The 14,688-nt window shown below is 59.6% G+C and overlaps 2 protein-coding genes across 6 annotated transcripts in view; both read left to right on the top strand.

Moving 5' to 3' along the window:
- Positions 1-9,825, top strand: part of ADGRG1 (adhesion G protein-coupled receptor G1) — a 28,505-nt gene extending 18,680 nt beyond the window's left edge. For 4 of the 5 annotated variants that reach the window (XM_012730668.1, XM_012730666.1, XM_012730665.1 and 1 more), the window contains 11 exons: positions 1,288-1,414; positions 1,710-1,857; positions 2,390-2,521; positions 2,808-2,924; positions 3,105-3,150; positions 3,407-3,510; positions 4,276-4,394; positions 5,253-5,560; positions 6,532-6,640; positions 7,495-7,763; positions 8,532-9,825. In XM_012730668.1, the coding sequence (XP_012586122.1) occupies positions 1,288-1,414; positions 1,710-1,857; positions 2,390-2,521; positions 2,808-2,924; positions 3,105-3,150; positions 3,407-3,510; positions 4,276-4,394; positions 5,253-5,560; positions 6,532-6,640; positions 7,495-7,763; positions 8,532-8,662 (1,610 nt within the window). In that variant the 3' untranslated portion in view covers positions 8,663-9,825. The remainder of the gene's footprint in view (positions 1-1,287; positions 1,415-1,709; positions 1,858-2,389; positions 2,522-2,807; positions 2,925-3,104; positions 3,151-3,406; positions 3,511-4,275; positions 4,395-5,252; positions 5,561-6,531; positions 6,641-7,494; positions 7,764-8,531) is intronic. The other variant, XM_012730669.1, reaches the window with a different exon arrangement.
- A 3,673-nt stretch (positions 9,826-13,498) lies between these two features.
- Positions 13,499-14,688, top strand: part of ADGRG3 (adhesion G protein-coupled receptor G3) — a 21,480-nt gene continuing 20,290 nt past the window's right edge. The window contains exon 1 of the mRNA XM_004690245.2: positions 13,499-13,578. Within this exon, the coding sequence (XP_004690302.1) occupies positions 13,518-13,578 (61 nt within the window). The 5' untranslated portion in view covers positions 13,499-13,517. The remainder of the gene's footprint in view (positions 13,579-14,688) is intronic.

Below are 14,688 nucleotides of genomic sequence, written 5' to 3'. Positions count from 1 at the left end.
GGGGGTAGGAGAGGTCCGCAAGGCTGGCTTCCAAGTGGAAGGGTGTGAATGTCAAGCTCCCAGGTCCTGAAGGTGTCTGAGGAGGGTGCTGACGCACGTGTGTGGCGAGGGGAGGGGAGCCTGAGGGTGAAGTGCAGAGTCCCACGCACAGACGCAGGGAAGGTTCCCTGGACGGAAGGTGGAGTCTGAACAGGCTGGGACGAGAGGCTGGAAAGACGGATGTCAGAAGCCAGAGGGAAAAGTCTGCTCCAGCAGTCCCATCATAAATGAAGCATCTGCATGTCACAGAGGAGGAAACTGAGGCACAGACAGGCACCAGATTGCACAGCTAGCAAGTGAGGGAGCAGGATTTGAACCCAGCGCCTGATTGGCATAGGGGGTTGGGGAGAGCAAGAGGCATCAAAGGTCACACTCTCAGGTGTGAAGGCCACATCCTTTTCTGGATGGAAGGAAGGGAGGGAGGGAGGGAGAGAGGAAGGGGCCTTTGACTTCCATCAAGTAACTAGTGGGGGGCAGGAGGAGAGCGCCAGGAGGAGCTGGAGGCTCTGCTGGGGCTCTAGAAGTCCCTTGATCCTGTTTCCTCCAGGCAGTTCTGCTTTGGGGGGCTCCCAGCAATGGTGAACTCAGCACTCTGAGTAGTTCGCAGGCCCATAGGAAAGCTGGAGCGCGTGTGGCAGGAGCAGGCCTCAGTCCTGGCGCGGGGGGTCACCAGGCAGTGGATAAGGGCATAGATGGGGCGCCCCACCCCCAGGCTGGGCAGGCGGGAATCCACCCCAATCTGGGAGGGTTTAGGCCAAATCAGGCACAGCTGAGTCCTGAGGAACACATCGGCCTGGCCTGTAAAGTGTAAGCGAGCCATGGTGTTGACGCCGCCGAAGCCAGGCTTTCTGCCGGACAAACGCGGCCACGGCTACACAGGGCCTCCTCCCCATCTCATCCCCGTCTCCTTACCTCATCGGGGCCCCTCTGATCCCTGGAGACACCAGCCTGCCATCCTGGGGTGCAGGATACCCAGGTGGGGCCCTGGAGCCCGGGGTGGTGGGAGGCCCCTGAGCCAGTTCGCAAGTCTCCCCCCAACCCCGTGGGGGCCCGGGGTGCCTGGCTGGGTGTGTCCCATCCTGGGGCAGGGCCCTGGGATTGCTGGGCCTCATCCACTGTCCTCTCGGAGCCTCAGTTTCCTCTTCTGTGAAATGGGAACAGACACTTTCAGTGTCTGGATTAATGGGGATTTGGGGGGCGTGGCGGTCACCTGGTCACCAGCTTTTGGGGGTCTGTCTGTTACCCCAGATCCTTCCCAGAACGCCTCCCACACTGCATCACTTGACTTGTGTGAGCTGAAAAGGGACCTGCAGGAGCTCAGCCAGTTTCTGAAGCAGCCACGGAAGTCGAGGAAACGCCTTCCCTCCACTGGCCAGTGAGTGTGGCCAGACTGGGCTGCGGGGCTGGGATGCTCTTTCCACCTCCTTCTGGACTCCAAGTGAAACTGGGCCAGACCCTGGTGGCTGAGTCCCCAGATAAGCCCATAGCCTGCTTGCCTGCTTGCTCTGAGGCTTCCTCTCTCCCCACCCCACCCCTGCACGCACCTGCAATTTCCCTCTCTCGCCCCCAGCCCCTTCCCCTCTCCTGTGTCTCTTTCCCGTGTCTCTCTGAGTCCCCCGATCCGGGTCTGCCACCTGCCCGCAGTCAGCCACCTTCTCCCCCACTGCCAGGCAGCTGCAGAGCCTGGAGTCGAAGCTGACCTCTGTGAAGTTCACGGGGGACACGGTGTCCTTTGAAGAGGACAAGATCAACGCCACAGTGTGGAAGCTGCACCCCAAGGCCAGCCTCCAGGACCTGCACATCCACTCCCGGAAGGAGGTTAGGGGCCAGGGGCCAGGATGCAGCCAGCCAGGGCAGGAAGCAGCCAGCGCGGGATGTGGAGGGAGAGCTCACCCCTCCTCCAGGCCTCCGGGAGTCAGATGTGCGCTGGCTAGGCGGCCCCAGGCCTAGGAAGACCCCGGCCAGTGGCCTCCCCATGGCATACGTGGGGCAGGTGGGAGGGGGCCTGCTCCCTGCGTGTGCACCCCCATCTTGAGACAGCCCCTTGGGTGGACCTAGTGAGCTGAGAGTCACCGTCACCGCTGCTGCCACGGACCATGGCACCAGGGTGCTGTAGACAGACGGTGGAATGCCGTGTGATTCTCCCAGGCCTGTCTGCCCCTGGGGTCCTGGGTTCTCACCGAGGGTCCCCCACTGGAGCTGGTGCCGAGGGGAAGAGCGGGAAGAGGGGCTGGCTTTAGACAGGCACGGCTTCCTGAAGGAGCTGCGCTTAGTGCTGGCAGCCGCCCTGCAGGGGTGTGTGGGGATGTGAAGGGATCTGGCTGAGCCCTGAAGGGACCCTGGTTCGCAGGAGGAGCAGAGAGAGATCCTGGAGTACTCGGTGTTGCTGCCTCGCACGCTCTTCCAGGGGGCCAAAGGCCGCAGGGGGCAGGCCGCGAAGAGACTCCTCCTGGTGGACTTCAGCAGCCAGGCCCTGTTCCAGGTACAGTCCTCATGCAACCCCCGCCCCGAAGGAGAGACGGAGGGAAGGCGAGGAGCTGAGGGCCTTCTCCGGGAGCGGGAGCCTGCCCTTCGGGAGTCAGAAATTGGGCAAATAGCACGCACAGCTCCCTGGGAAGGGTCTGCAAGGTATTCTAACTAGAGTGTAAATGACTACACGTGCAAGAAATGTCTCCAGAGGGAGACTCGGCATCTTGGAGCCACGTTCCGAATCTGGCTTCTCAGCCCTGAGCCCCCTCCTTTTCCTGCCCCTCACCCCCCTTATCTAGGACAAGAATTCCAGCCGAGTCTTGGGTGAGAAGGTCGTGGGCATTGTTGTTCAGGACACCAAAGTGGCCAATCTCTCGAGGCCCGTGGAGCTCACCTTTCAGCACCAGCCACAGCCGGTGAGTGTGTGCCAACCAAGGACGTGGTCTGTCCTCCTTTCAGCCCCCTCTCTTCTGAATCACCTGTCTCTAACAACATGATGGCCAGTCAGGTCCAAACGGGTGGTATTTGGCACTGACTCGCGGCCTTAGCCTAGCCTGGACATGCTAACACCCTCTCTCCTCTTTTTGTCCCTACAGAAGAACATGACTCTCCAGTGTGTCTTCTGGGTTGAAGACCAGACAAGTGAGTAGGGAAGGGGCTCTATACTGGGCAGGTATCGGAGGAGAAAGGCGGACCTGGAGCAGGGAGGGTTGTGGGGTGAATCAGGGAGGGCTTCCTGGAAGAAGGTGAGCTTTGAGGGTGTGATGGCAGACTAGGCGTCTGCCAGGTGCCACAAGGCTCACAAGAGTGGCAGGCCTTGTATTTGGAGGAGGAGGGTGTGAAGAGAGGTTCTAGGGGAACTGGGCTTGATCAGAGCCCCACGCTCTCGCCTCCTCAGTGAACGGCTCTGGGAGCTGGAGCGACGCCGGGTGTGAGACTATCAGGAAAGAGACGCAGACGTCCTGCTTCTGCAACCACCTGACCTACTTCGCCGTGCTGATGGTGAGCGTCCCTCCACCACCCCTCCCCACCCCACTGCCCCCCACAGGCCAACCTCTTGCTGTGGCCTGCCACTTTGCAGAGCGTGGCTTTCCTTCCTCCCAACTCCCTGCCCTGGGAGTTTTCTTGTTTCATAAGTACAGAAATTGAGCTCAGAGAAGTTAAGTGATTTACCCAGCGTCAAGCTAGTCAATGAAAGAGTTGGTCTCTGAGTTCTTGCTTCGGGTTCCTAAATGGGTGTGTGATGAAACCCAGATTCCTGGTCCTAACTTAGGATTCTGACTGCACCAGCTGGGAGGGGCTGGCACAGGGGTGCGTTTCTAAGAATCCCCCAAAGAGATGCTGAGTGTGGGGCCCCGAGGTGGGCTTTAGTGCCCCCAGGAGCTCTCAGCGTTTTTGTGCTGGTTTCACGTTCCCAGATCGTAGGAGCCCAGTATCTAGGGACCAGCGTGGCCTTTCAGCTCTCCCAGTGGTGTGCCGCTGTGACTTGAATACCCCTGGGTACAGGGAGCTCACTCCCTTGCAGGAAACCTATTCCTCTGTTGAATGTTAAGAACAAGAGAACAATAATTAGTGCCAGCACAGAAAAGGGGTGCTCTGGTGCATGGTTCGTTGATCAGGGAGCGCCCCTAAGAAGCGGGTGATGGGGACACCTACTTCGTTTTGGAGGGTGCTTCATAGACTCCCCGGTGCCAGGGGCTAGTCCCAGTCTGGGGCAAAGCGTGCTGCAGACTTAGGAGCAGACGCCTGACCTGTCTCGCGGGCCAGGTCTCCTCCGTGGAGCTGGACGCTGTGCACAAACACTACCTGACCCTCTTCTCCTACGTGGGCTGCGTCATCTCCGCCATGGCCTGTGTCCTCACCATCGCCACCTACTTCTGCTCCAGGTAGGACCTGGGAGGGGCCGTTGACAGGGAGGGGCCTGGGCTGGGAGACTGTGAGACACACCCGGAGACTGGCCCTGAAATGCTCGCAGGATTGGGAAGAACTTGGGGTGCATTTCCTCTTTACGTAACAGCATGTGCAAATTGTACTAACTGCCAGTGGTTAGAGTCAGCAGAGTTGACATAGAATAGTAATCTATTAATCAGGTGTACCCCCCTGGAGATGCATAACCACATGGTCACGGCACGTACAGACCGTGGCCCCACACACTGCTAAGCACTTCACATGCTTGAACTTGTTTGGGGTGTGTGTGTGTGTGTGTGTGTGCGCGCGCATGTGTCTCTGTGTGTACTTATTCCAGGAGGGCTGCCTGGAAGAGGAGTGTGCACTCCTCCCCCATCCCTACTCAGGGTTTTTCTGGCAAAGTGTGGGTTCTCTGCCTGCCCTGTGCCAGGGAAGCCAGAAACGGCAGCGGACGGGGGTTGAGCCTTTAATAGGCGCTTTGACTAGACGGCACTTCCAGCCTCTCCAAGCCTGGTGCCCTGAGCACCCGCAACCCCTCATCTCTCACTGGCTGTTTACAGCAACTTAAGCAAAGACAGTTATCGGTGAGGGGCCTTCACTCCAGGCCGCTGACAACTTCCAGTGGGGGGAGGTTCAGGCGCCCCCACCCGCACCCCAGCAGCCCCCCTGCAGGCTTCTGGGTTTAGGGCCTTCTCTCTGGGAGGTTCGGCTCTGACAGACACGGCCCCACCCTCTCCCGGGCGCCTGGACTGGGAAGGCGACTCGGAGCCCGCAGGGCGGCAGACACGTGTGGGGGCAGGTGCCTCCACTCGCGGTGCCCTCTCGCCCCGCCCCAGCCCCTACGAGTGTGACCTGCTCTCCCGCCCCCTGGGCAGGAGGAAGTCTCGGGACTACACCATCAAGGTACACATGAACCTGCTGTTCGCCGTCTTCCTGCTGGACGTGAGCTTCCTGCTCAGCGAGCCGGTGGCCCTGTCAGGCTCCGTGGCCGGTTGCCGGGCCAGTGCCATCTTCCTGCACTTCTCCCTGCTCGCCTGCCTCTCCTGGATGGGCCTTGAGGGCTACAACCTGTACAGGCTCGTGGTGGAGGTCTTTGGCACCTATGTCCCTGGCTACCTGCTCAAGCTGAGCGTCGTGGGCTGGGGTGAGTCGCGGGAGGGTGCCGGCGGGCCCCTCACACCCGGTCCAACATGGCTCTTGGCACGTGGTTCCAGTCTCTCTCCACCTCTCTGATGGTTCCCTCAGTGTCCTTCACCTACCCTCTCTCAGATGTTCCAAACCCTGGATAGGTCACGGTCCCCTTGAGGAGGATGAGGCAGGGGCCTCTGTCCCCAAGAAACACCTCCACCCCCTCCACGTTGCTCACTCCCTCAAAATGTGTCTGTGGGGAGAAGGTGTGGGAAGAGCCGCCAGGTGTGGGTGTGCGGGTTGTGCCCTGCTCAAAGGTGCCCATGTCCTCGGCTACCCTTGTGCTTGGCCAGTGACCACTCGGTTCACCTGGGCCCAGACCTCTCTCATGTGGGGCCTGGAGGTCCAGGGGCTCACCCCACACACGACCTTTTGGACACTTCATCACCAGCCTCCCCACATCCCTCACTCCAACTTGCTGCTCCTCTCGTATCCCTCATTCAGCCTTTCTGGTCCCCTCTGTTGATGTACATGGAATGCCTTCGAGTAGGCTTAGCTTCGAGGCCTGGGTGCTGTCAGTGGGTGACTCTCTCTAGGGAGCTCTTATTCTCTACCACTTGGGTGAGGTCAAGGCCCAGGACATATATCCCTGGAGGGCAGAACTCTGGACACCCCCTCGAACAATCCTTGCATCCCACTTCTGTCCTGTGTGCTCTCCCCATCTCCTGTGACAAGACCCCCCCAGCAGGGAGCTGCAGGGCCCTGTCTAAAAGGCCCTGGGGAGGGGCCGGGGTGGGCCAGGCAGCCGGGGCTGCTCATGGGAATCCCAAGCTGGAACAGGAGTAGGCGCTGCAGCTTGGCAGACCTGCTCCACTTGGGGCCGGGTGGGCTCCAGGGGCCCAGGCCTGGCGGGGGTCTGGCCAGAGAGCAGGGGAGGGCAGGCTCTGTGCTCGGGTGGGCTCGAGCGCCCTGCCTGGCTGCCCACAGGCTTCCCCATCTTCCTGGTGATCCTGGTGGTGCTGGTGGATGTGAACAACTACGGCCCCATTATCCTGGCTGTGCATAGGACTCCGGAAGCTGTCACCTACCCTTCCATGTGAGTCTGGGGGGGCAGGAGCAGGGGTCTGGGGTGCTTGGCCTAGGCCCATCTCGCTGGGCCCATCTCGCTGCCCGGGAGATGCCTGGGTCCTGGGCTGCCGGGGGAGCCTTCTCTGCCCCCACACACTGGGCCTCCTTGCACAGGACCTGGCCCTTCTCTGGGCCTCAGTTTCCTCACTGGGGAGTGGGAGGGGAGCAGATGAACTCCAGTGTGCTCTCCATCCACATGGAGCCCAGAGAGGGGTGATTAGACCATACAGCTCAGGGACACCCAGCAGGGGTGAATGACAGAGCCTGGACTATGGGTCCCCCCAAACCTAGACTGGAGCCCAAGATCCCCAACCCCCTGGGCTGGGACGAAATCCTCTCAATTGCCTCAGTGTTTTAACATTTTCAGTCCTTTTACATCTTGACCTTATTTTTGCTTGCTGTTTGGATCATCTATCTGATTATCGATCTCGTTTATTTGTCTTGAAATGGCCTAGCTTAATACATTTTCAAACGTGTTAACTGACATTTTAAAATGATCTCAATGGGGTAAGTCAGGGACAAGCCTCCCTTGTCATAAACAGTGGGTGTGACCAGACCAAGAAAGTAAAACACAGACAAGGAAAACCCTGTCGCTAAATACTAGCCGGTGGCTCTGAGCCTCGGGCTGCTCTTTGATGGACAGAGATTACACAGTTTCAGGGGCTTGAAAAACACTGGCAGCACAATCGGCCTCTCCCGGGCCACAGGGAAGGACTACGTGGTGTTTAAAGCTGCCTTGGAAGTGGGGTCCACATGGTGCGCACCCACCCCCTGGCCGTGCCAGGCGGCCCCGCTGCGCCCTGACCCCAGCCTCGCCCGCAGGTGCTGGATCCGGGACTCCCTGGTCAGCCACGTCACCAACCTGGGCCTCTTCAGCCTGGTGTTCCTGTTCAACGTGGCCATGCTGGGCACCATGGTGCTGCAGATCCTGCGGCTGCACCCGCACGGCCAGAAGTGGCCCCACGTGCTCACGCTGCTGGGCCTCAGCCTGGTCCTCGGCCTGCCCTGGGCGCTGGTCTTCTTCTCCTTCGCTTCTGGTACCTTCCAGCTTGTCGTCCTCTACTTCTTCAGCATCATCACCTCCTTCCAAGGTAGGCGTGGAGAAGACCGTGACCCTGGCCGTCCGTACGTGGGGGGCCAGATGAAACCCTGGGGGGAGTGAGAGGGTCCAGGCAACCTGGAGGCTGTCCTTCCCTGGGCCGCAGCCCTGCCCATCGGACAGTAGAGGCCTCCAGACCTAGTCCCTTCCTGGTCTGTGTGACCCCTTTATCGCTGCCTCCCACACTGCACACACGCACCACACACACACACACACACATGCCGTGTTGGGAGGAAGACTTGGGCACACAACAGGGAAGGCCAGGCCAGGCCCAGGGCCCATGGCAGGGCTGCCAGGACAGCCTCCCACAGAGGGTCCTCAAGTAGCCGGAGTGGGGGTGAAGGAGGTGTTTTCTCTTTTGTGAAATGAAGAGAACTTTGTATGTTCCCCTACAAAGGATGCCCAGAAAGTCACACAGACATTTACTGAGCTCTTAAGAAACAATGTTAGCGTCCTACTACAGGAGGGCCCTGGAGCCAGGCCGTCACCAGACTCCTGGCTCAGCCGAGTCCCCTCACCTCCCTGGGCCTCAGTTTCCTTGTTTGTAAGGCAGAAGAGTCACGGCGAGGCCTGAGCACGTAGGAACCTCTGGAGTGAAGTGAGCTAGTGGGCAGTGGGTTGCACAGGGCCTGGGCACAGCACCCCAGGGTCCCCTCAATATGGGCCTGCACGGAAGAGGGCAGGTGGGAGCCGGTAGGACTCAAAGGGGTGCGGGGGGCTGCCCCCAGTCTGCTGACCCCTGTGCCCCTCACCCCCACAGGCTTCCTCATCTTCCTCTGGTACTGGTCCATGCGGCTGCAGGCCCGGGGCGGCCCCTCCCCTCTGAAGAGCCACTCGGACAGCGCCCGGCTCCCCATCAGCTCCGGCAGCACCTCGTCCAATCGCATCTAGGCCGCCACACCTCATGGCGAGAGGAGGCAGAGACCTCGTTTCACCATTGCCCGCGGGCCCCATGGCGGGCCCTGGCCCATCAACCAAAACCTTGAGGCCCAGGGTAGTCAGCGGGCACCAGTTGTTGCCATGGTGACCAGATTCCCAGGTTTCTGAATTGGCTTGGGGACCACTCCGCTCTCCGGTGGAGAACCTAGGCGGACACTGGGGAGCTGAAGTTGGGCTTAATGTACCTTCTACTGGGCCCTTGTGTCTGGGGGCAGGATCCTGCGACCCCCAGGGGCAGGCCTTGACTGAACCCAAGACCTTTGGCCTTTGTCAGATCCTGCTCCCTTCCCCTTTCAGACCTCCCTTCCCCTTCCAGACCTCCCCCGTCTGCTCCCTTCCCCTTCCAGACCTCCCCCGTCTGCCCTCCCCTCCCTGGGCCTCCCTAACCCTTGATTCTTAGCTGGGGCCCCCAATTCCAATACTGTATTTGGATGGTGATTCCCAAGAGTCACCTGGTGTCGGTGGTTAACCTTTATTGCTGCACGGGCCTTTACTGGGCCAGGCCCATCTGCCCACCTGGGCCTCTCTATAAGCTGCGTCAGCTTTGCTCTCCACTGCCAAGCCCACATCTCACAGGGGTCCTCAGCCTCCCTGAGGCCCCTTGTCACGAGAACTGTGACATGGAGCATTCCTGAAGCCATCCCAACACAGCGAAGACTGAGACACGCCTGCTCTGCAACCTCAGCCTTAAGCCCTGTGCGCTCCTTAGGGGCCTACAGTCTGGCCTCCTATACACGCAAGCCCATCACAGCTGGTGTTGTTGAATCCAGGTTTGGGGCTACAGACCAGGTTGCTCCCCTCTGAGCTCTCAGTAGTGTTCGAGGCTTGCATGAGACAAGAACTCCTGGAGCTGCAAATGAGGGGTTAGTGGAAGCGGCCATCCAGGCTGGAAATCCATGAGGGTGTCTTTTAAGAGGCCACACTGGACCTGGATCTGAGTCTTAAAGATGGGGTGGATTTTCTTTCTTTTCGAGAACTTTCTTTTTAATGATCAGTTCATCTTTTGATATTCAAGAGAAGTTCGCATTTGTCGTCCAGTTCTTGGAAACTGTAGAAGAGTATACGGAAGAAAATAGAATCAACTGTTGTTATCGTCTAACAAAGTGATGGAAACATTTTGGAGTATTTTGTGAGTTTTTTTTTTTTTTTTTTTTCCTGTGCTTCTGTTTAGATCGCTAATACAAACACCTGGGATAGTCAGGAAACTCCAACTGCTGGAAAATGTCAGCTAGAGAAAGGGGGAGGAGAAATGGCCCCTCAGCTCAGTGCGAGGGAGGCAATAGAGAGAGATGGGGCTGTGGGGTCTGTGGTGAGCCACAGAGTGAAGCCTCTGCTTCTCAGCTCCTGCTGGTCCCTGCCTTGCAGGATGAGGGGGCGGGGAGCCAGCCTGCTTGCCCTTAACAAGAAGAAATTCAGTGTGACAGTGTAAAATCCCCCATGGAAAAATTTCAGTGAATGGAAAACATTCCCTGGCCAAAGATACCACATTTGAGGACTGAGTTCAGGTGTTGCCAGGCACATGGCATGTGTTACTAGTTTACTGACTTGTGTGAAGTGCATGTGGGTGAAGAGTAGAAAATTTAGGTTGGGGGCATCACAGGACCAGAAACTGGAGGTGAGGGTAAACAGGATTTACATGGATGTGGAACCAGCTGGAGAGGTGAAGGTCACAAGGCTGTAGCTGGCCTTGGGTTTGCAGAAAGAGCCCGGATGTGGAATGGGGGTGGGGGTGGGGTGTTGTAGAGAGTCACTAGTCCTTTCAAATAGACCTAGGCACACCCTGGAAGTAACTTAACAACAGATAAGGGACAATTCTGCAAAGGAATGAACCCCTCCCCCGAGGAAGGACTCCCAGCAGCTTCTGCTGGCCAGAGGCAGCTCTCCTGCCTCCCCTCCAGGTATTTTTTTGCACCCAGGTGTTTCTTTTCACCAAGCTCTTCCTTTTGCCAAGCTGCAGCCCCTCTCGTGGCCACCTGAGACTATGCAGGTGTTTCTTTTTTTGTCTCCTTTTCCTAATAAACCTGCCTTTTCCGAATGTAACCTGAGTCTGTACAAACACCTTCATCTCCTGGATCTCCGGCCACATGCTGAAAGGGGCACTCTGCTGAAGCTTTCTCAGGGAACCCAAGGACCCGGCTCGCTGAACCCCACACCTCTTCAAAGCCACGTGTCAGGTGGGCTGTGAGACTGCCAGGGTCCAGCCAAGCTCCCGTCCCAGCGAGACACAGGGAGGCAGAGCTGCTAGATCTCTGTCCCCTTTCATTGCTGCCTGTGCCCAGGTCTCAAGGTCCAGGGGCACCCCTCAGGGGTCTGGAGCTGCCTGCCCTCTATGGTTTCCTCTCCTGACGCCCTGTGGGCTGGGGGAAGGGGCCAGGCGAGCTGACGGGATGGACAAGAAGCTGCTGAGGCAGCCAGGGAGGGGCTGGCAGGGACCTCAGCATATGGGGTGTCCCTGCACCCTGCCTTTCCCCTCCCTCCCCCCTTCTGCTCCTTCTTCCCTCGGGCCCTGCCTCCACCTTTCTCCAGTCCTGAGGACAGAAAGCAAGCCTCAAGGTGCCCCCACCCCCACTTCACCCCCACTGGCCTGCTCCAGGGAGCCAGTCCCTTTCTCAGACCCCTCAGTCTCAGGGGGAACCCTGGGGAGGGGGGGCGAGCCCCGCTTACCTCCCTCCACCTTCAGGGAAGGAAGGACAGGCCCTTCTCCCAGGCAGAGTGAGTCCCACAAGCAAACTCTCCCACTTTTAGGGACTCTCCCTGACGGCTCCTTTCTCTTTTTGAGGCTGCTCCGGTGGGGAGGGCTCTGAGGTTGGATCTTCTCTGAACAGCCCTGGCCAGGTGTCCTGCAGCTCCACCGTATCCTTGACCCTGATGCCCCTCAGGATATCACTGGGCTGTGGGCCCCACTGTTGCCAGCAGGACCTGACTGGAGATAGCCCCAGCGGGGGGATGAGAGAGCAGAGGGGTGAAGGCCCCCTGGGCCAGGGTAGAGGACTGGAGGCCTCACCCCTGGAACCTGGCGCCATTAAGACTAGCCTGGGGGAGTGGCTTGGTTTGCCCTGGGATTTGGGGGTCCCGGGGCTTCTGTAAGTGGTTTAGGCTCATTCCAGCCTGTCTGGCTTGAGGGTAGGGGTTTACCCTGACACTGCCCGCTGCCTCCCACAACCCCCGTGCCATCCCCTTCCCAGTGCCCATGGTCCTGTCTTCCCAAGTGTGCTGGGTACCCAAGGGAACAGACCCCAGGCCCGTCTTCACTAACAGCCACCGAGAGCCCGCTGAGGGCACCAGGACAGGATCCAGTGGTGGGTCCAGGCTGGCACAGTTCCCAGAGCCCTTGCCCACCACCGCGTCTCACCCCGGCGGGCAGCTGGGGGGCCATGTCGGCTGGCAGAGGCTGTGGAGCGGGAGGGCCAGGCCCTGTGGTTCCCATCTGTCCCTGAGCTTTTCCCGCAGAGGAAGTACCTGGGCTCCATTCCTACCTGCTGCCCATACCCCCATGAGTGACCCCAACACCCCCTCTATAATTGTCCCCAGGCCCAGAGGGCCCAGCAGGGGGCTGAGACTGTCTGGACACTGTGTGAAAGGAAGGTGAAACCGGGGCCCACCAGACTGGGCAGCGGGCTCGGGCCTGTGGGGCTGCGAGGTGCTGGCGACGACGCACCACCTTGGCGGGGTGCCCTTCACCTGGCCTCGCGGCAGCTGTGGGACACACCTCATCCGCGTGTTTCCCTTGGCGCCACCAGGGCTGGGGTACTTGTGGTCAGTTCCATTTCTCTCACGCCGCACCCCATGTCTGCCTGCTGCCCCCACTTCCCGACAGCTGTCAGTCACTGCCGGTGCTTTCTCAGTTCTGGCGATCGTAAAACAGCAGCGGTGGGAATAGCTAGCTGGCTGACCCAGCAGTTTGTCTTCTCCATGCGCCTGGTGGGAGAGTAGAAGCTACAGCCCCGCTCAAGTTCACCTGACCTGCAGTTAGCCAGGAGAATCACGGCCCTGGCCTCACCACCCCGGGGCCCAGGCCACCCCTTCTGCCACCACACCTCTCCCTTTCCGGCCTGGAAGGGGAGCCCTGGGCTTGCAGAGCAGTTCCTGCTCCTGCCAGGCCGCCAGCGGGCACAGGCTTGAGCCCGCCTCATTCAGGCCTGAGCGCCAGGCTCCCTCCTCCCAGCCTGTGAGCAGAGCATGTCCCTGGCATTGTCAGGGCTTTGGTTTCCCTTCTAGATAGAACAGCACGGGACTGAACCTGGACCCCACTTGGTGATTTGTAATACTGGTATTAGCTGCCAGCATTTGAAACTCAGACTCATGAACGAGGGTGCGTGAACCCCTGGTGCATCTTCATCCTCACCCTGGCGGCGGCCGTGAGTGCAGGTGTGGCGTCTTGTCAACCCCCAACATGGCAAGACCCAGGGAGGCCCCCTGCTTTTGAACTAGGTACCCTGATGCATGACTGGCTTTCATCACCGCCCCCCAGGGGTGTTTGTGGAGGCCCCTGCAGCTGCAGAACCCCAGCCCCTCAATACCCACCCACTGGAGCCCTGGGAGAGAGCTGGGTGGGTTTGGCCGCTCCTACAGTCTGGCTTCCTGCGACGGTGTTCAGAGTGGGGAACAGGAGGCGCACCACCCAGCTCCCCACATCCCCATTTCACAACCCCAGCGATGGTCACCATGGAGCAGGAAGGGAGCAACCACAGGAAGCGGAGATATGGCTGGGGGTGGTGCAGCCAGCGGGGGTGGGGACAGAAGCAGGCCGCTGGTCAGGGGCCCTCAGGATGCACACTGCAGAGCTCGCAAGGCTGCGTGGCTGGCCATGGCGACACCCCGGGCCCCCCGGGTCCGGCTCCTGCTGCTCCTCCTGCTCAGCGCCTCAGGTGAGCGCTGGCTCCTCAGCCTTTTGGCCAAGCCTGGGAGACCCCAGGGTGGGGACTGGGAAAGGCCAGGAAGCGGAGGCGCCAGGAACCTGCCCTGTCCTCCGAGGAGCCCACCTCACGCCCGCGGCACCAACCCTTACTGCTCCCCGTCACTCCCATGTCCTGAAAAACTTCAGCAGATGCTGGGTCTCAGCCCCATTTGCTTCCTCCCATGCCCTGGAGATGGGGGTGCATGACAAGTGTCCCCCCCCCCGACCCTCAGTGGCTTCTTGACAGGCCTGGCATAGGCTAGACCCCGGAACTCCTGGGAAGCAGCCAGAACCCTCCTTGCACTGAACTCCTTCCTGCTCCCCCTTGTCTGGCCCCCAAACTTCCCAGTGGCTTCCCTCTCCCTATCCCAGCAATAACCCCACCATCGCCAGAGCCGCCCCTGCCCACCCTTGTACCCACCAGTGGGGGTTAGGAACACCCATCTTGCCCATGCTGTCTTCTCCTGCAGGAAAGCCCTCCCCAAGCGTGGCCCTCCTGGCCAGCTTATTCCCCTTCGTGTCTACTCTGGGACATCTGCCGTGATCCTTTCAGGTGGGAGGAGGTGCTCTGTGTTGGGTGCTTCCATCTCAGTGTCTCATGTTCTTCCTACCTTGCTCTGTGCAGCGAGCAGGCAGCAGTGAGCAGCCTCGTGGTGTCTGCAGCACTGGGACCCTGTGGCACACACATGGGTCAGCTCTTTGGGCTCCAGAGAACCCTATGCAGATGCTGGGAGACTCAGTGACGTGCAAAGTTCAGTTGTGGCTGCATGACCGAGCTGTCCCCTTGGTGGCCTGGGGAGGATCTAAGGCAGAGGAGGCCATCAGGGGACACTCAATGAATTAATTTCCTTAATAAGCAATAGGATATCATTGGTAGCAGCACAAGGATATGGGGCCAACATAAAACTGAAGTTCTCTGGTTGGGCCTTCAAGGCTCCTCCGAGTTGACCCAATATTGATGTGGGGGCTCCTGGTAGAACAAGGCCTTTGTCCTGTGCATCATGTGGGGAGCCTGCCTTTGGGGATGGCTGTGGGCTAATGGTCATCCATCCCCTTGTTCGTTCATCCACCCACCCACCCA

This window comes from Condylura cristata, unplaced genomic scaffold, assembly GCF_000260355.1.
Source record: "Condylura cristata isolate star-nosed mole 26May11 unplaced genomic scaffold, ConCri1.0 scaffold00028, whole genome shotgun sequence".
Taxonomy (NCBI): Eukaryota; Metazoa; Chordata; class Mammalia; order Eulipotyphla; family Talpidae; genus Condylura; species Condylura cristata.
This window is presented reverse-complemented; position numbering and strand designations above follow the sequence as displayed.